This window comes from Cololabis saira, chromosome 7 (assembly GCF_033807715.1).
Source record: "Cololabis saira isolate AMF1-May2022 chromosome 7, fColSai1.1, whole genome shotgun sequence".
Lineage (NCBI taxonomy): Eukaryota > Metazoa > Chordata > Actinopteri > Beloniformes > Belonidae > Cololabis > Cololabis saira.
Window position 1 is genome coordinate 5863255 of NC_084593.1, and position 19783 is coordinate 5883037.

The 19783-nt window shown below is 42.3% G+C and overlaps 1 protein-coding gene across 1 annotated transcript in view; it reads left to right on the plus strand.

Annotated features, from left to right (window-relative positions):
- Positions 1–19783, plus strand: part of fat2 (FAT atypical cadherin 2) — a 228217-nt gene that overhangs the window by 187018 nt on the left and 21416 nt on the right. The window contains 3 exon segments of the mRNA XM_061726486.1: positions 2058–2215; positions 11373–11826; positions 18015–18168. Coding sequence (XP_061582470.1) covers positions 2058–2215; positions 11373–11826; positions 18015–18168 — 766 coding nt within the window.

The following is a 19783-nucleotide window of genomic DNA, read 5'->3' on the forward strand; positions in this document are numbered from 1 at the left end:
AAAATGTCAAGAAAAACGTTGAAATGCCGAAAAAAAGTCAAAATTTAGAGAAAAAAGTCGAAATGTCGAGAAAAAGGTTGAAATGTCGAGATTAATGTTGAAGTACAATCTCGAGAAAAAAGTCAAAATCTCGAGAAAAAAGTCAAAGGCCATGACTTATTTAATGTTTGACCTTAACCCTTGTGCTGTCTTTGGGTCAAGGGAGGGTGAAGGGAGAAAAGAAGGAAGGAAGGAAGGGAGAAAAGATGGAAGGAAGGAATGAAAGAAGGAAGTAAGGAAGAAAGGAGAAAAGAAGGACAGAAGGAAGGAAGTAGGAAAGGGAGTAAGGAAGGGAGGAAAGAAGGGAGGAATGGAAGGAAGGGAGAAAAGATGGAAGGAAGAAAGGAAAGAAGGAAGTAAGTAAGAAAGGAGAAAAAGAAGGAAAGAAGGAAGGGAGAAAAGATGGAAGGAAGAAAGGAAAGAAGGAAGAAAGGAGAAAGGAAGGAAGGAAGGAAGTAGGAAAGGGAGTAAGGAAGGGAGAAAAGAAGGAATGAAGGAAGGGAGAAAAGATGGAAGGAAGGAATGAAAGAATGAAGTAAGGAAGAAAGGAGAAAAGAAGGAAGTAGGAAAGGGAGTAAGGAAGGGAGGAAAGAAGGGAGGAATGGAAGGAAGGGAGAAAGGAGGAAAGAAGGAAGGAAGTAGGAAAGAAGGAAGTAAGGAGAAAGGAAGGAAGTAGGAAAGGGAGTAAGGAAGGGAGAAAAGATGGAAGGGAGGAAAGAAGGGAGAAAAGATGGAAGGGAGGGAGAAACGAAGGAAAGAAGGGAGAAAAGGAAAGAAGGGAGGGAGGAAGGAATGGAGAAAAGGAAAGAAGGGAAGAAGGAAGAAATGGAGAAAATAAGTAAAGAAGGAAGGAAAAGCAAAGAAGGTAATAAAGGAACGAATGACAAAAGGGAGGTAGGAAGAAAAAGGAGTAAAGGAGGGTAAAAAAGGAGGAAAAGAGGAAAGGAAGGAAGGAAGGAAGGAAGGAAGGAAGGAAGGAAGGAAGGAAGGAAGGAAGGAAGGAAGGAAGGAAGGAAGGAATGGAGAAAATAAGGAAGGAAAAGCAAAGAAGGTAATAAAGGAACGAATGACGAAAGGGAGGTAGGAAGAAAAAGGAGTAAAGGAAGGTAAAAAAAGGAGGAAAAGAGGAAAGGAAGAAGGAAGGAGAGAGCAGGAGGAAAGAAGGATAGAAGAATTGGGTCATTTTGACCCAAAGACAGTACAAGGGTTAACGGACTCTGACTGGGACAAACGGGACAAATGGACGAATCATTTCTCCACAGACGGAGGAACAGGTGACCTCGGACGCTCAAACCAACTTCATCGAGCTCTTTGTTTCTCCACTTCCTTCGAGGCGCGGCGGCGCGGACATGAAAACGCGGGGACGCGTTTGTTCTGCGTCTCCCTTCTGGCGTCATTAAACCTTCATCTTCAAGCCCTTAAAAAGGGAAACTTAAAAAGGAGTTTGGTTCAGATCCGTGGGTGATCCATCTGTCCATGAAATGAATCAACTTTGATGCTTTCCTTAGTTTGTTTCTGTTTATTTGCTGCAGGGATTTGTTCTTGCTGCCGTTGTTTATCACACGTTTCCATGTATAAGATTAAAAAGCACTGTGAAACGGGTTTAGTCTTTTTGTTGTTTCTCATGAAACACGCTGGAATTCAAGAACCTTTCTGTTAGATCTGAAATCAAACAATTAACTTACGCCGACGGACTGAAAGCAGAGCTGCATTTATCCGTTTAAAACCAGCCTGAAAACTTTTACACACGTCTTTAAGATTTGTCATTTGGCTTTTTATATTAAATGTTGACAAACTTGTTTGAACATAGCTGTTCAAACGTATTCAACTGGTAAACACGCAAGGAAATCAATTAAGACGACCGTGTTGCAGTTTAAGCCTGAAGGGATTTGTCATGAGAGAATATTTTTGTTCTTTCTTTTATATCGTATAAAGAATTTCAACAAAATAGTGACTTTTCTTATATGAGATGAAGTAGATGTGGATTTAAGAGCTGGTTCCCCCCGTGTGTGTTCCAGGGTCGGCGCTGAGGTTCGACAGGACGTCCTACCTGAAGTTCGTCCACCGGCTGGACGAGGACAGTCAGCAGTTCACGCTCTCGCTGAAGTTCAGGACGTTCCAGGGCGACGGACTCGTCGCGTCCTCCAGCAGCGCCAGCGACTGGGGAGCTTTACAGGTTGGTTTATTTCTTTATTTCATTGTTGAGTGGCAGCTACTCTTCCTGGGGTCCAAACACAACAAAACATCACATTAGACACAATAAATCAACAAAACATCACATGAGACACAATAAATCAACAAAACATCACATGAGACACAATAGATATCATGTCTGACAAAACATAAAAAACAACTAGAAAAATTTCAGGATATTTTGATATGGGCATGCCCTACCGCCCATTCGTCCCCTCTCGCTGCTTTGGTTTGGGGCTGTAGTGTTTGTGTTCGGGGGGGTTCTATGTCAGTTTGAGGTGTTTACGGTTGTATTGCATTCATTCCTGTGCTCCCCGCAGGGGGTGTGGTTTAGGGTGATTAATAATGGCCAAGAAGTAGTTTAGGGTTGTTAATAAACCGTTAAATGTTGTTGATAAACCTTTGGGGATGGGGCCATTAGGCAGGCATTTTGACTTAATATGTATGTAAATCACAGCTTCATGAAATTTGAAATTTGTATATGTTGTAGTCCACAGCGAGGCGAGTTTTGAAACATGTGAATCATTCCCTACGATAACCTGTTGCCTAGCAACAAGCGTCCAAAGTCAAATGGACATTTTTTTTTTTTAATTGAAAGTTTAATATCTCAAAAACTGTAATCATTGGCATAATGAGGTTGAAAGATGTTTTGGTCCAAAGTTAACTGAGTCTGGAAACATTTAAATGATGTTGCTACGATAAAGTTCGGCCGAGCAATAAGCGTCCGAATTTTAAGCTTTTTTTCCGCTTCTTGGCATCTTTGCCGCGGTAACGCTTTTGACTGAGAATAGTAATGCCCATCGAGGCACGATGGATCCATATGTGTTGATGTACGCCATGCATGGGTGCATGTTCCGGTTCAGGCTACGTTAACGGAGAGGTTTTTTTTTCACCGTGGTAAAAAACCCCATCCGAATGAATGAAGTAGAATGAAGTTTAAGATTAAGATTCCCAGAATATTCTATTTTTTTTTAGATTTCTTAAGCTGTAAGCCATGATCAGCAATATTAAAATAATAAAAGGCTTGCAATATTCCAGTTGATTTGTAATGAATGGAGAATGTATTACATTTTTGCATTACAGAAAATAAAGGACTTTATCACAATATTCTAATTTTCTGAGACAGTCCTGTAAGTAGGAAAAAGGTTAAAAAAAAGTTTTTAAAATGACAGTAAGAAGGTATTCTTCACAGCCACAGCAGAACTAAACATCATTGCTTGTCGGCTTGAAATGTCACGACCGCTCAGAAGGAAAACTGCAGCTCTCAGTCAACGAGTTGTAATTACATCCACAAGAAGCAAAAATCATTATTTCCATTCATTTGTCGGAAGTGTAAGTATTTGTGTTCTCCCTGAGCTGGGAGCCAATTAATTTTGCTCTTAGAGCTCCGTAGCCGTGGAGACATGAAATCTCCTCATGGCGTTTCAGAGCTTGTTTCTGTAATGTTGTTATTTTACACTAATTTACAGGCAGAAAGATAAAATCGAGCCGCTGCTGATTGAATGAAAGCGAGTTCTCCTGAGGGTTCTCCGATTTTTGAAGCTTTTCACTTCAAAATGTTTCCAGCTCACGCTCCAAAATACTTGTGTGGAGAAAAGTATTTTCCCTTAATCAGAAAGTCTTACTTCCACAGAACGTGATTGATCCTTACCCAGTCATTAAACGAGGTAAATACTTCAAATCATCGTCTTCTGTTACACTATGTGACTTCTGTTTATTTGTTTTCTTAGTGAAAACTTAATCAAAATGACTTAATTCAACTTAATTCAACCTTGTAGCAGCAACTGAGGCACCAATAGCTTGGAATAATTATGATTTCTTATGTTTTTCACATCATTTTTGGTCACTTTTAGTGTGTTTGGTGTCGCCAGCCCCTTTTACATTTACAAATACAATCAGTTTGATTTAAATGTATTCCTTTATGGCGATGTTGACATTTTGGACAACGTGCCCTTCCTGTCTGTGTAATACCGGCTGTGATCAGGGTTTTTTTATCCTCTGCCCCGACAAGGGAGGCCAAAATAAAGCAAGAGTTTATTTTTGTGGGAGGTGGATCTTTCCTCCCACCGACATGTCGTTCCTCCTCGAGTCCCTGGTTGAATATCTGACCCCTGACCTGTGGTGCCGTGAGGGCACAAGTCCTCGTCTAACTTTAATTCCCAGGAGAGTTAGGCCCAATCCCAATACACCCCCTACTTTCTACCACTAGCCCTAAAAATGAGTAGGGTCCTTGTAATGTTCCCTAGGGATTGGGACACCACTTGCTACGTCACTGCGTGGTTTACGTTCGGGTACGTAAGCGACTGCGTAGTTACGTTTGCACAAACGTCACACCATATCAGGAAGCCCAGAGATAAAAGCTGTTTAAATTTCTGCTGTAGCGCTGTTAATATGCCACTTTATTAAGTTTTAATATTTTTTCAGACGTAAAAGTAACCGTTAAGATCCCCAACCTGGGCTCAGTTTATCCAAATAACGACTGTTAAGAAATTTGATCTGATGTTTTCGGGGGATGAGAAGAGCCGCCGGCTCGGGAGTTGATTTATGGTTCCGAGTTAAATCGACGCAGAACCTACGACGTAGAGTACGGCGTAGGCTCTGCGTTGCCGCGTGACCTACGCCGTAGGCTCTGCGTTGGTGTAACGCGGAACCATAAATCCCTTTATTCTGGCGAGATCTTCGCAACAACGGGCAAACAAGTGATTATGTACATTCACTGAGTGAATATTATGAAAGTAAAAAATATATTTCTCACTAGAAATGTAATCAAAACGCATTTTTATGCAGAAACTAACTCAAAATATTGATTTTATTCACTAAAAATTTGAAATGTCCGCCATGTTTTTTGGTTTGATTCAGTCTGAAAATGGTGACGTAAAACATTCTGGGAAATTTTCTCTAGCCCTCGGTCAGCAGTCAGCATCTGAAATCCCTCACTGTGAAGGGCTAGATTCATACACACTAGCCCTCGTTATGTCCACTAGCCCTCGTTATGTCCACTAGCCCTCGTTATGTCCACTAGCCCTCGTTATGTCCACTAGCCCTCGTTATGTCCACTAGCCCTCGTTATGGCCACTAGCCCTACATGCAAAGAGGAATTGTGACACCACTACCCTCACGGGAACGCGCAAAATTTAGGGGTAGGACTGAAAAGTAGGACTGGGGGGGGATTGGGACTGGGCCTTAATCAGCTTCATGCACACTGAGGCATCCGGCGACATTTCTGACGTATTGATATGTGTTATATTACTGACGAGGGAGATCCTTCTACAGATCTACTGTGGAATATGAAATAAGAACAATGAAAGAGAATAATAGACGGTCTGTTTGGACTTTGAGAAGCATCCTTGGTCCCACTGTGGAGTCGCTAAAACTCCCGGGATGAATATGAGATGATGCTGATTCTCGGGGAACGCAGAAGCAGCATTCGCTCTTCGGTTCTGGATCACGCCGGTGCCTGTAAGACCGGATCCCCGCCTGCTTCGCTGTTCGCAGGAAATGGCTTCAAAATGAATTTCTAAGCATCTCCCCGGGCTTTTGTTGAGTTGGAGTGAACTTCTATGAGTCTTTGTGTGTTTTGAACCTCAGAAACGTGAGACGTCCATTACCCCGGCTTATCACAAGCTCAGAGTTCTCAGCTGCACCTTCAGACCTGGAAAAAACAAAAACAAATCACACTGGGGGCAACATTAAACCACTTTTGAAATGAAGGTTTTTACTGAGAAGTAAAAGTGTGTAATTAGAGCAACATCAGTCCACACTCATCCAAACATTACATCAGGCCCTTCAGCACGAGCAAGCAAACAACCCAGAATGACTTGTAAGTGCTTTAACTCGTCTCTGCACTTCTATCGCTGTCTGCCACGACGACGGACGTCCTCACAGAAACACTGATGTGGAGGTTTCAAGTCGGCTGCAGGTTAGATTTCTGGAGATCAGTTCTGGAGTTGAGGGGGGATGGCATCCCCCCCTGAAATACAAAAGGTCCAAATCATCCCCCCTGTAAAACTGCCATCCCCCCTTTCCATCCCTTATGTCATTTCATCAATGAATGTGGTTTTACTGCTATTTCAACATTTAGAGTCATCACCAGAAAAATAACACCAGGAAAATAACTTATTTGACAATTTTCACCTGTTTCAAGTAAATTTTCACTTGAAATAAGTAGAAAAATCTGCCAGTGGGACAAGATTTATCTTCTTATTACAAGCAAAAAAATCTTGTTCCACTGGCAGATTTTTCTACTTATTTCAAGTGAAAATCTACTTGAAACAGGTGAAAAGTGTTGTTTTTTTCAGTGATGAGTCTTGTTTTAAGTGTATTGAGATCTTTTTACTAAAATTAGACATTTTCTCATCGGAAGTGAGCAAACCTGCAGGGGGCGCTCTCGGCGTAACAGCTCAATGGACAGACACACACAGTGTTTACATCCATGGTTTAAACACAGCGGGAACGGTAATGTGATTTTTATCTGACTATATTTATATGCAATGTTTATATCACTGTACAACGCTGCACATTATGAGACGTTTCTTTATTATATTTTAACGTTACAGTCAGCTGTTCAGTCTCTCTCTACATCCCGTGTCTATCCATTGAGATGTTACGCTGAGAGCGCCCCCTGCAGGTTTGGAGCACTCCCAGTTGTAGTGACCGGTTATGAAGCGTTTTTCTTTTGAAGATGGTTTCTTGTTTTATATCGTTTTGTTCTTTGCATCGTTTCTCTATTTGCAGCGTTTGATGATGCTGCATTTTTCTTTGTTTTTTGCAACACGTTTTTTCATTTGCACCACGTTCCTCTTTTTGTACCTCGTTTTGAGTTTGTGAATTTGAATCATTTCTGTACTTGAAGCCGTTTTCCTTAACTGAGACGCATTAGGCCGTTGCGGAGCGTTTGGCCCTTGTCGGCCACCGTAAATTTATGCTTTAAGATCATTCCCAGATATAAAGAGGCTTAAATGCTGCAGAGTCAGGAGTCAGGGCCTCTTACGACAAGCTCTCACACAAAGTTTCAGACTGATACTGTGATGCTGCATTACTGAAGTCCAGAAAAATAGTCTGTCTTTTCTCCGCTCCGTCTAATCTGCCGACTGGAGAGATCCCGTCTCCAGTAAGTTTGCATCTCTGATTTATGGTCATGAAGCTGGAGAGCTGCAGTCCCAGAGGAGTTTGACTACATCATCTGCGCGGCCGCTGTAACATCCTCCCTCTCGCTCAGATGTTCATCATAACTCACGGAACAAGTCGCAAGTCATGCAAAATAGATTAGAAGACAAGCAACAGCTTTTGGTTGTTCCTCTGCCAGCCTGTTGGCATTTTGATGTCACAACTCTCAGTGGGCGCAGCCTCATCTCCGCCCTTCTCCCCGCGCCGTGTCAGTGATGCATGAGGGAGCGCTGCGGGTTCATCCCTCCACAATGAATCATCCCTTTGGGTTTTCTGGTCATGTTGGTTGTTTCTTTTCTTCCTTTCCCCCTATTGTTTCGGCGGAACGACCCGTCCGCTGTCAAACATGGACGGAGAAGTTTAAAGGAGCTTGAGGCAGGATTTCTGAAAAAAATACGTATACGTTTTAAGTTTTCTAGTAATAATGTCAGATGAAGCGTTCCAAACCCAAAAGAATGATTCCTCTAGTGTATCTCTCCGTTGTCTTGAACAGGCTGTGTGCTGCAAAATCTGCTGCAATTCTGGGCCCAAATTTCCCGCGCTGTCCTGCGGATGTGACGTCACATGACGCTGCATGTACGTTCTCCCCGTTCTCCCGTGCCGGCTTCACTGTTGGCTGCAGTACCCCCGACAGCCGTCGTGGCGCTAATGAGTCTCATTTCTTATTCTTGCCTCAAGCTCCTTTAAAAAGCATGTAAACAAAAAGGAAAATCCATAAAAAGAGCAAGCAGCCTGTGATGTTCAAGAATGAACCGCAGCCTTGGTGTACCAGAGATGCTTGTTGCTCGTGAAAACCTTCCCTCCTGTAAGTGTGATGCAGAGCTGGGCCTGAGTCGTTTCTGGGAGACAAAAGTACGGTGGCCGACAAGGGCCAAACGCACTGCAACAGCCTAATGCGTCTCAGTTAAGGAAAACGGCTTCAAGTACAGAAACAATTGAAATTCACAAACTCAAAACGAGGTACAAAAAGAGGAACGTGGTGCAAATGAAAAAACGTGCTGCAAAAAACACGACGAGACGTTTCTTTATTATATTTTACACCAGACGATACAGCGTTGTACAGTGATATAAACATCGTTTATAAATATAGTCAGATAAAAATCACATTACCGTTCCCGCTGTATGTTTAAACCATGGATGTAAACACTGTGATTCAGTCAGCTGTTCGGTCTCTGTTACGCTGAGAGCGCCCCCTGCAGGTTTGGAGCAGTTCCAGTTGTAGTGACCGGTTATGAAGCGTTTTTCTTTTGGAGATGGTTTCTGGTTTTATATCGTTTTGAGCTTTGCATCGTTTCTCTATTTGCAGCGTTTGATGATGCTGCATTTGTCTTTGTTTTTTGCAGCAGGTTTTTTCATTTGCACCACGTTCCTCTTTTTGTACCTCGTTTTGAGTTTGTGAATTTGAATCGTTTCTGTACTTGAAGCCGTTTTCCTTAACTGAGACGCATTAGGCCGTTGCAGTGCGTTTGGCCCTTGTCGGCCACCGTACAAAAGTCCCCGGCTTGTAGCGTTTACGTTTAACATTTTACTTACTATGCTGTCTCATCGTCTCCGCTGATCAAACCAAATCAATCAAATCCCCCGGGGAAGTATCAGCGGCAGCGATGATTCCTGTAATTAAACAAGCTGATCAATTCAGCGGCCACAACGATGCAGGACAAAATACCAACCAGGTGTAAAACGCCACACGTAGTAAATGTCAGACGGGATAGTTTCCTGTGAAAACATGTCACTTTCTGAAGAAGAAAACAGCATTTAGGACACGTTACAGCAAAAATAGACTGTAGTTTTCTTTTGCATGCCAACAATAAACAAAAAGTCACCACCGGTTGCCGGTTTTACTTGAAGTGACGCGTGCAATAAATGCAAATGTCCAAAACTGTTTCCATTGAGTAACTTTATTCTACTCACACTTTAACAATTTAACAAAATGTGTCCACGCTGTCCAGTTCTGCGTTTCAATTCTTTACTCCAAAAAACATATACATTTTTCCTTTTCATTTACAACAATACCACACGCTCAAAAAACTGTTTGTTTCCTACTTAGCAACACCTGAGTTCATTCATCTCCTTAATTATATAACCTTTGACCTTCACAGTCGTAGGAAGATAACCAAAAACTAAATATATCCAAACATAAATAATTCAAACCCAACACAAATGGCTGTTACATGGACATAAAAACTCTGCAAGTGGTCCAGACGTTTCTCACGTGTATCGAGTCATTTCAATCAAATGTTTTTCCTTCATTTGTCCTGGTTTCACACTTGAGGGAGGAACAGATCAGTGATGGGTCGCTGATCTTTCCTGGGGAGTCTCAGAAGTCTGCCTGTAGCCCTTTACAATCAAGGATCACACTGACTGCGTTTACATGCAGTCAATAACCCTTTTAAAACCCGAATATTGCACGGCCATGTAAACACCAATAACCCCTTTTGAATAACCCGAATTTGCTCATATTGGGGTTTTTAAAAACCCCAATATGAGCCCTGGGTTACTCCTTTTAAAACCCGAATATTCGGTCACGTAAACGCCAATCGGAATATCCCCATCAAACGGAACAGGAATCTGTTTTCTGCACATGCTCTGTTCACAAGGAATCCTGGTCTTTTGAGTCCAGGAAGTTCTTATAAACACGGAGAAACCAAGACCAGGAGCAGACTAATCACTTCATAAATGTAATGAAGGATATGAACATTTCTGCATTTGTAGACGGTAGAAAGTACCGGGATAGAAGATTTACAAGAAGGTGAGAGAAAAAGTTGCGCGAAGCAGCATTTGTTTTGAATTTGGATACAGGAAGAAGAAGCGGAAATGACGGGAATTGCGTCATCACGTTCTCCACACGTCGCTGGTTTGATCCAGATATTCCAAATGATTAATTACCATGTAAACGGAATATTCTGAATGTTTCAGTAACCGGAATATTAGCAATAACCCGAATTTTGACTGCATGTAAACGTAGTCATTGTAGAGGGAGTAGGAGACATTAAATACTTAGGTACCTGTATTGACAGCAATCTTAACTTTAATAACAACACCAACCACATCTTTAAATCTTGTAATTACCGGCTACATTTACTACGCAAGCTCAACTCTTTTAGTGTGAGCAAGCAGATTATGGAGACTTAATAATAATAATAATCATAGAGGGAATCTTAACCTTTAACATGGCAATGTGGTACGGCAAACCTTAACACAAAAAATAGATGCAAGCTACAGAGAATAGTGAATCTAGCCTCAAAAATAATAGGGAAGACAGAGAGAAACTTAAGTGGCATTTATAAGGAAGTGATTGGGAAAAAAGCTGCTAGGATAGTAAATGATTCTTCTCACCTACTCTGCAGCTTTAGAGTTTAAATTACTTCCCTCAGGTAGACGGTACCGTGTACCAAAGGCAAACCGGAACTTATTTAAAAACTCATTCATTCCCAATAACGCCATTAACCCTTGTGCTCTCTTCGGGTCAAGGAAGGAGGAAGGGAAGAAAGGAGGAAAGAAGGAAGGAAGGGACAAAATAAGGGAGAAAAGAAGGAAGGGAGGAAGGAATGGAAAAAAGAAGGAAGGAAGGAAGGGAGAAAAGAAGGAAGGAAGGGAGAAAAGAAGGAAGGAATAGAGAAAAGAAGGAAGGAAGTGAAAAAAGAATGAAGGAAGGAAAGGAGAAAACAAGGAAAGAATGTACGAGGGGAGAAGAGAAGGAAGGGAGAAGGGAGGAGAGAGCAGGAGGAAAGAAGGATCTGAATGAGGGCACGTCTGGGTAGATAAACTTGTCTTTTATGTACATGTCCTTGTTGTTCCTCCTTTTTTGCCACTAAGATGTTTTGCGTGTAAATGTTAAGTGTTTGTTGATGTGTCATGTTACTGCTGTTTTTGTATTATGAGACAAAAGACAAATCTCCACTTGTGGACAAATAAATTAACTAACTAAACATGTCTGAATGGCTCTTTAACCCTCTGTTCTTCCCCATCAACAGCTGGCTAACGGAGAGCTGCAGTTCCGATACAGATGTGGACAGTCGTCCCCCGGGATTCTGCTGGTCCGATCCCCGCCGCTGTCCGACGGCCGCTGGCACAGCGTCCTGCTGGAGGTCAACGCCACCGCGCTGCGCCTGACGGTGGACGGGCAGCACCCGGCGTCTGTGGCGCTGCCGGCGCCGTGCCGCCTGCTGCGCTCCCACGGCGCGCTGCTGTTCGCCTCCGCCCCCGAGGAGCCCGGGGAGCCCAGCCAGCTCGGCCGGCAGAACTTCACCGGCTGCCTGGACAGCCTGACGTTCAACGGGCGGGCCATCGCGGCGGGGGACGCGGCGGAGTGGAGCGGCCCCGGGGCCCGGAGCGTGTTCGGGGTGTACCGCTGCTGCGGCCGGGCGGGAGGCTGCGACGGAGAGCCCTGCATGAACGGGGGCGTCTGCAAAGAGGACCCTGCTGGAGGTGAGGGAGGAAAACACCGGGACGTAGTCTCAGCATGATGGGAACCCCCAACTACCGAGGGATGGGAATTGATAAGATTTTTCCGATTCCAATTCCATTTTCGATTCTGCTTAACGATTAAATTTTTTATCGATTCTCATTTGGAAAAAAGGAGAACAAACGATTTTAGTATCAACTTTGTTTTATAGTTGTATTGTGATCATTATGTCTTCAGATAGATATCCTAAGGTTTCTTTTTTCCAGAAAAAAAAGAAGCAGCTCTTTCTAAAGCATGAATTATGGTTCCGCGTTAAATCGACGCAGAGCCTACGGCGTAGGGTACGCTGTACGGTGCGCATCGCCGCGTACCCTGCTGACTCCGCGCTCCGAGCGCATCAGCCGGCCGAGTCCTCACAGTTTCCCCCCTTTGTTGAAATGTCCACATTGCAAGTATCGTCGCCCTGTTGTCATCCTTTTTGGTAAAATGTTACCAAACTTTCGAGCGTTTATGCCGCTTTGTCCCTGTGTTTTCCTGCTGGGCGCGAATGCGCATTCGCGCACTTTATTTACGTTATTTTAGGTTTCTCCTCTTCCCTTCTTACTAACATCAAACAATAATCAGTGAGACTAGTTTTAGCACTTGAGCCTCTGAGGGAGCTCAGTAGGAAGTGGATGAAGGTGAAGCTGCAGAGTAATGGCGCTTTTCCACTAGTACCTCCTCAGCGCGCCCCGGCTCGGGACGGCTCGTCACGCCTCGTACCTGCTCCACCCGCTTTGTCCCCGTTTGTTTTTCCACAGCCAGGTGAGAAGTGGGCGGGTTGGGGTAAATCTGCTGTGACGTACTTGATTGCGCAACCGCTTTGTTCATGTTGGCGCTGATGAGAAATCAGCTGGAGCCGCGAGCGGCTGAGAGTAAAGCCTGAGTTATGGTTCTGCGTCAAAACGACGCCGTGCCTACGCCTCCCTAAAATTGTAACTACGCGTCGAGGCGACGCAGACCAAACGCAGACGAGAGGGCTGTGATTGGTTCACTTGGAAGCAACGCATTTCCAGTTTCTGGTTTGAAGCAGTCGTGAACTTTCAGCGCTCTTTTCTTCATGTATGTGTGATTTTTTTTGTTTTGTTTTTTTGCACAATAGTTGTCCTTATCTCTTTGATTCACTGTGACCGGAAAAAGTCGCATAAACCATTCAGGAAAAGATCGCGAACTAGTGGTCGCGGGGGAAACTGCACCGCGGAGAAATGAGTGACACATAGGCAGGTGGAAGCAGCAACGGGATGACCGGGGATGGGGGGGGGGGACCGGGACCGCAGGCCACAACGCAGCTCCCAAGGCTCTGGCCTGCAAACATGCACAAAAAAGAGAAAAGGGGGGGCCAGCACAAGAAACTACAACTGCAACTTTCAAACACGGTGGATGAAGAGGAAACAGAAAGGAGCACAGCTCTCTTCTACTTCCTGTTTACAGCCGGGGCAGCCATCTTGGAATGTTAACTTGGGGGTGGTGAAGATTCTCCGACTTTCCCAGTAGGAAATCCCACTTCGAGGGGCGTTCCAGTTGAAAATTCTGACTCGGAACTTGGAAATTGCGACTTCCGAGGACAAATGGAACGCGGCATTAGAACCCCGGCAGCCTCGGTACAGAAAAAGTATCAACTTGGCACGGCTCCACCCGCCTCGGCCCGTAGTGGAAAAGCACAAGACGGGGGCGTGGCGGGTAGAAGCACGCTGAGTAGTACCATATATGTATTATTTAACTGGATATGAGACCGGAAAATGGCCGCCGTTCATTTCAATTGAAGTTGCTCGCCTGGCGCATACGCCGAAAAAGTTCCGGACTTCCGGGTTTACTTCCGCGTTAACGGGCCCATAGAGCATGAGCAGTTGAGTCACGTCCCATGATGCTCTGGGGCCTCCCATCATGCCCCGGGGCAATGACGCGAGTATTAATTAAGATTAATTAATGTATATTATTTAGGAATGGGCAATATTTTACCGTTCACGATAAACCGTCAAAAAAATTCCCCACAGTAAGAATTTGTCATCTCGCGGTAAAAATGATAAATTCCTGTTGATGATGTTTTTGTGTAAAGTCGAATTTATGGTTCTGCGTTACGTACGTGAAGGAAGGAAGGAAGGAAGGAAGGAAGGAAGGAAGGAAGGAAGGAAGGAAGGAAGGAAGGAAGGAAGGAAGGAAGGAAGGAAGGAAGGAAGGAAGGAAGGAAGGAAGGAAGGAAGGAAGGAAGGAAGGAAGGAAGGAAGGAAGGAAGGAAGGAAGGAAGGAAGGAATGAGCTAGAAAGAAAGAAAGAAAGAAAGAAAGAAAGAAAGAAAGAAAGAAAGAAAGAAATGAGCCTGAAAGAAAGAAAGAAAGAAAGAAAGAAAGAAAGAAAGAAAGAAAGAAAGAAAGAAAGAAAGAAAGAAAGAAAGAAAGAAAGAAAGAAAGAAAGAAAGAAAGAAAGAAAGAAAGAGAAAAATTCCCGTTGATGAGGTTTTTGTGTAACAAACATGACGGATCTGAGAGCGAGATAGATTTATAATTACAAAGATGGAGTTGAATTGGTATTTTTTTTATGGTCATTTTTATCGTTATCGGGAACAATGCCAGAAATTATCGTGATACATTTTTTAGTCCATACCGCCCATCCCTAATATTATTACATGTATAGTATTACATATATTATTAATGTATTAATAAAATATAATTATATAATATATATTAATATAATACATCCATGGAGTGCAGCAGACAGCCGTGACGTCACGCCCAGAAAGAGACTTTTCTTTGACTTTTATAAAACATTTTTGACGGATATAAAGTCCATGACTTAAAAATATAGAATACAAAGATTAGTAATTGGCGGTGATTACAGCTGGAGGTTCCTGTGAACAGTTTTAGAGGCTTCTCTTTTACTATTGCGGTCTATGGGAAAAAAGCTTTCTGGGCCCCATGGGATTTTTTGTTGCAGTACCGCGGCTGGCCACTGGGAAAATCGGCGTGCCTGCTGAGCGCGAGACTGGGGGCCTGGTAGGTACTAGTGGAAAAGAGCCATTACTCTGAAGCATCACCTTCATCCACTTCCTACTGAGCTCCCTCAGAGGCTTGAGTGCTAAAATTAGTCTCACTGATTATTGTTTGACGTTAGTAAGAAGGGAAGAGCAGAAACCTAAAATTGCCAATTTCAGCGCCGACCCCCCTCACCCCCTTCCCCCTCTACCCCCTATTTAATACCCACTTAGGACACGAGTAGGCTGTTATCTCAGTGTAGTGGCCCCCACAGCCAGGAGGGTTCATTCATGTGGGCGCCAGCCTTTTATTCATCCTGGAGCGCCACAGTTTTTGAGTCGTGCACGCAGGAACACACGCTTGCATGTTGGTGGATGTAGAAAGTATCAAAGCGCTGCAGATATTTAACAGTATCTGCAGATGTCGCCTAAGGAGTCTGCTGAGGTTTCCCCCTCGCCGTGATCTTTAATCCCCCCGCTGCTCTCAGCTCCTCCCGGTGTCACGATTGCATCTTCCTGCTCTTTATCGTTAATTATATGGACGCATCATTTCTCGGCAAACAAATTAAGATTAAAAAGGTGTCTGAGAAGCCGCGGCGGCAGCGACTCGGGTTCTCCTTTCTGTCGATTAGAAAGGAGAATGTCTGGCGGCGTGATTTATGCTCAGCCCCAGTGGCAGCTGATAAGAACGGCTGCAGTTTAACTGATAAAAGCAGCTCTTAAATATTATCCTAGTGCAGCGGTCGGCAACCCAAAATGTTGAAAGAGCCATATTGGACCAAAAACACAAAAAACAAATGTATGTCTGGATCTGCAAAAAAGTCTTGTATCAGCCTTAGAATAAAGGCAACACATGCTGCATGTTTCTATATTAGTTAGAACTGGGGGAAGATTTTTTTTTTCTTTATGCACTTCGAGAAAAAAGTCTAAATGTCGAGAAAAAAGTCAAAATGTCGAGAAAAAAGTCTAAATGTCGAGAAAAAAGTCTAAATGTCGAGAAAAAAATTCAAAATGTCGAGAAAAAAGTCTAAATGTCGAGAAAAAAGTCTAAATGTCGAGAAAAAAGTCAAAATGTCGAGAAAAAAGTCAAAAATTTCGAGAAAAAAGTCTAAATGTCGAGAAAAAAAGTCGAAATGTTGAGAAAAAAGTCAAAATGTCGAGAAAAAAGTCAAAAATTTCGAGAAAAAAGTCTAAATGTCGAGAAAAAAAGTCTAAATGTCGAGAAAAAAGTCAAAAATTTCGAGAAAAAAGTCTAAATGTCGAGAAAAAAAGTCGAAATGTTGAGAAAAAAGTCAAAATGTCGAGAAAAAAGTCGAAATGTCGAGAAAAAAGTCGAAATGTCGAGAAAAAAGTCAAAAATTTCGAGAAAAAAAGGCGAAATGTCAAGATTAATGTTGACGTACAATCTCGAGACAAAAGTCGAAATGATGAGAAAAAAGTAGAAATCTCGAGAAAAAAGTCAAAATTTCGAGAAAAAAGTTGAAATGTCGAGATTAAAAAGGAAAGGAAAAAAGAAGAAAAAAAGAGGGAAAAAAGAAGAAAAAAAGGAAAAAAGAAGAAGAAAAAAAGAAAAAAGAAAATAGAAAAAAAAGAAGAAAAAAAGAGAAAAAAGGAGAGAAAAAAAGAGAAAAAAAAGAAAAAAAGCAGAAAAAAAGAAAAAAAAAGGTCAAATATTTTTGAAAAAGCTCCAGGGAGCCACTAGGGCGGCGCTACAGAGCCACATGCGACTCTAGAGCCGACCCCCGTCCTAGTGAGATGCAGGCGGTGTGTTTGACTTTTCTGCTGCACGTTGGACACGTTGGAGCAGAGGAAGGTGAGGCCACCCTAACAGCTGCAGGGATGTGCACCAGGCTTTATTTATGTTTCAGTAAAATGAGACGACGTCAGCTCCCGCTCCACAACCTGCTGCTACTTAGAGAGCTATTTGTCATCGTGTCAAATCAAATTCATGCACTTCTTTCTTCCTTTCTTCTCCTAAACCATCCTCCGGGATGAGAGCGATGACATCCGTGTGTTTCTGTCACGGCAGAATTTACTCAGCGAGACAGTTATGAGATGAAAACCAGCCGATTCAGCTCGTTTCCTTCATGCGGGGGTCGTGACCTTTTTAACTTTGATTACGACGCTGAACGTCTCACTTCAGGCTTTGATCCCGTGAGTTTTATTCTGGCTTTCAACTCTGTGACAGTTTCAGGTCGTACGCTGCACTTTAATGCTGATGATTGTGTAACCGCGGAGCTAAAAGCGTCCGTTTGAACCTTTAAACTACCACTTTGTTGAGCTGCAGGACGACATTCATCCCGTCCTCCGTGACCAGGTCACACGTCCAGGTTTTGTTCGTCTCCGTTCTCAGTCAAAGGAATGAAACTTGACGTTCTGTGCAGATAGTTTTAATATTTCTAACCTTTTTTGTTTGTTCTTTAGAAAGGTCTACTAAAACTTCTCAGCGAGTTCTGGGGTTAGATTTAGATTTTTTTTTTAGATTTATTCATTTGCACAATTAAAAATTACACAAATAAAAGTAACAACTTTACAAATTAAAGTGCAGGAAGAGGCGAAAACTCAAAGAGCTTATCAGGTAAAGGTTAACATAAAATGTAATATCATACTTATAAAAACAAAATATACAAATGAGCAATTAGAAATCTATAGATGATAGAAATAAATGAAAATTACAAAGAATTTACACAAAAGAAAAATTATCGGATATATGAATAACGATAAAGAGTACAATTTAATAATTAAGAAACAAACAAAAAATAAATGACTAAATAACAAATCAAATGAACACAAACAAAAAATTATTTCAAGGAGACTACACAAGACGATAAAATGTGTCAGCACATCCATTACTTATGCCAGAGCAGTTCCATTTACAAAACAAAAATGAAGTGGTGTTTCAGACATCCTTTAAAACCTTGTACAGAGAAGCATTTTTTTTGCTAAATGGGTATTGTATTGTAATGTATTCCATAGTTTGACCCCCCTGTACCGTATTGCATATTTACCCCTGGTTGTAACACATTTTGGAGGATGCAAATCTAACATAAGTTTGGACCTGAGGGGTTTGTTGTGAAATAGTGTTTGAGGTGAGCAGGAATGCTTTGGGACGAGGTCGACCTTTGCTGGGACTAATCTCACTCCGGCTTTGATCAGTCGCTCTTGTCTCAGACGTCCGGGTGTGTTTTATTTGCTCTATTTGCAGAAGCGCGCTGCTGGTGTTCCGGACTCTTCCACGGGGCCCGGTGCGAGCTGGCCAACAACCCGTGCGCCTCGCAGCCCTGCGCCCACGGCCGGGTGTGCGTCCCCAAGGCCCAGGGTTACATGTGCAACTGCTCGCTGGACGACGCTGACGCCAGGTACGTTTGGAGCAGTGACTGCGGTGAGGTTCATGGTTGCTGAGGCACTGACTCCTTTAGTGTCAGATTTACAAATATATAAACCAAAAAGGGAAAACGGTAGCTTATTCAATTGGCTACTGGTTATTTCATATCTCATCAGCATTCTTCACAAAATAACACACGGGCACACACACGCACGGTACATATTACAGATACGTAAAGGTAAGGAAAAACGTGCATTTGCTCTACACCCTCCATGTGTTGGCCGTCGCAATTCTATAATTCATACAACATAAATGAGAGTATAGACTGGTGTACAAAACCACAGATTTAAATTTTGACCTTTAGTGAAATATTCAGTTGTTTTTAAAACGTTTAATTCTGATACTTTAATCCAGGGGTCGGCAACCGCGGCTCTAGAGCCGCATGCTGCTCTTTAGCGCCGCGCTAGTGGCTCCTGGAGCTTTTTCAAAAATGTTTGACCTTTTTTTTTCCTTTTTTTTTCTTCTTTTTTTTCCCTTTTTTTATTTTTTTTTCTCTTTTTTTCTTTTTCTTAATTTTTTCCTTTTTTCTTCCTTTTTCCTTTCCTTTTTAATCTCGATCTTTTGACTTTTTTCTCGTAATTTTGACTTTTTTTCTCGAAATTTTGACTTTTTTTCTCGACATTTTGACTTTTTTTCTCGACATTTTGACTTTTTTTCTCGACATTTTGACTTTTTTTCTCGACATTTTGACTTTTTTCTCAACATTTCGACTTTTCTCGAGATTGTACTTCAGCATTAGACTTTTCATTTTTTGCGGCTCCAGACATATTTGTTTTTTTGTGTTTTTCGTCCAATATGGCTCTTTCAACATTTTGGGTTGCCGACCCCTGCTTTAATCAATTTAATACAGATTGCTGAACAAAAATCATGAAAAGAAAAACAAGGAATATTTTATTTGAGGCCAAAATGTAGTTTTTAAATATTCTATTGTATTTTTCTTAGTCTAATCTCTTTTTTATCAGATTGAAATTAAAAGTGTTTGTACCCGTTGGCTCACGTTCGCCCCCTTCAGGTGAGGCAGAGTATTGTCTGCCTCACCCTGGGCCTTTTTCACTGCGGTTTTATTTCCCATCAGCAAAACTAAATATGTCACTAACAAACATTAAACTTTAATGGTTAAAGACATTAGCCAGACTGTGGAAAATCAGGTCAAATAAACGTATCTGCAAACATTATATTGGTGACATGCAGACATACGGCAACCAGCGCCAATCGCACGTATCAACCCAGTTTGTGATGGATTGATCAATCAGAGGTGAGGTGAGGCTCGCTGCTGCCTCACCTCACGTTTCAGCCCCGTATTTGAACAGTGAATAGGCAAATTCAGCGATTTTGACTTGAATAAATGTTCGAAATTAGTCATACATAAAGATCAGTGGACAAATATTAGTATAAATTTGATGTTATAATTATTTATTTTTTTACTTGACATGATGACAGGTGAGGCTCTGCCTCCCCTGACCGCATGTCCCTGGTTAACAGTCTCTTTGTGTAATTAATTACAAAGTATATCCTCAAACTATGACCTATAACCATTTTAAGACAGGTCAAGGTTCTCTTAAAGTTAAGAAAAAAGTCAAGAACAAATT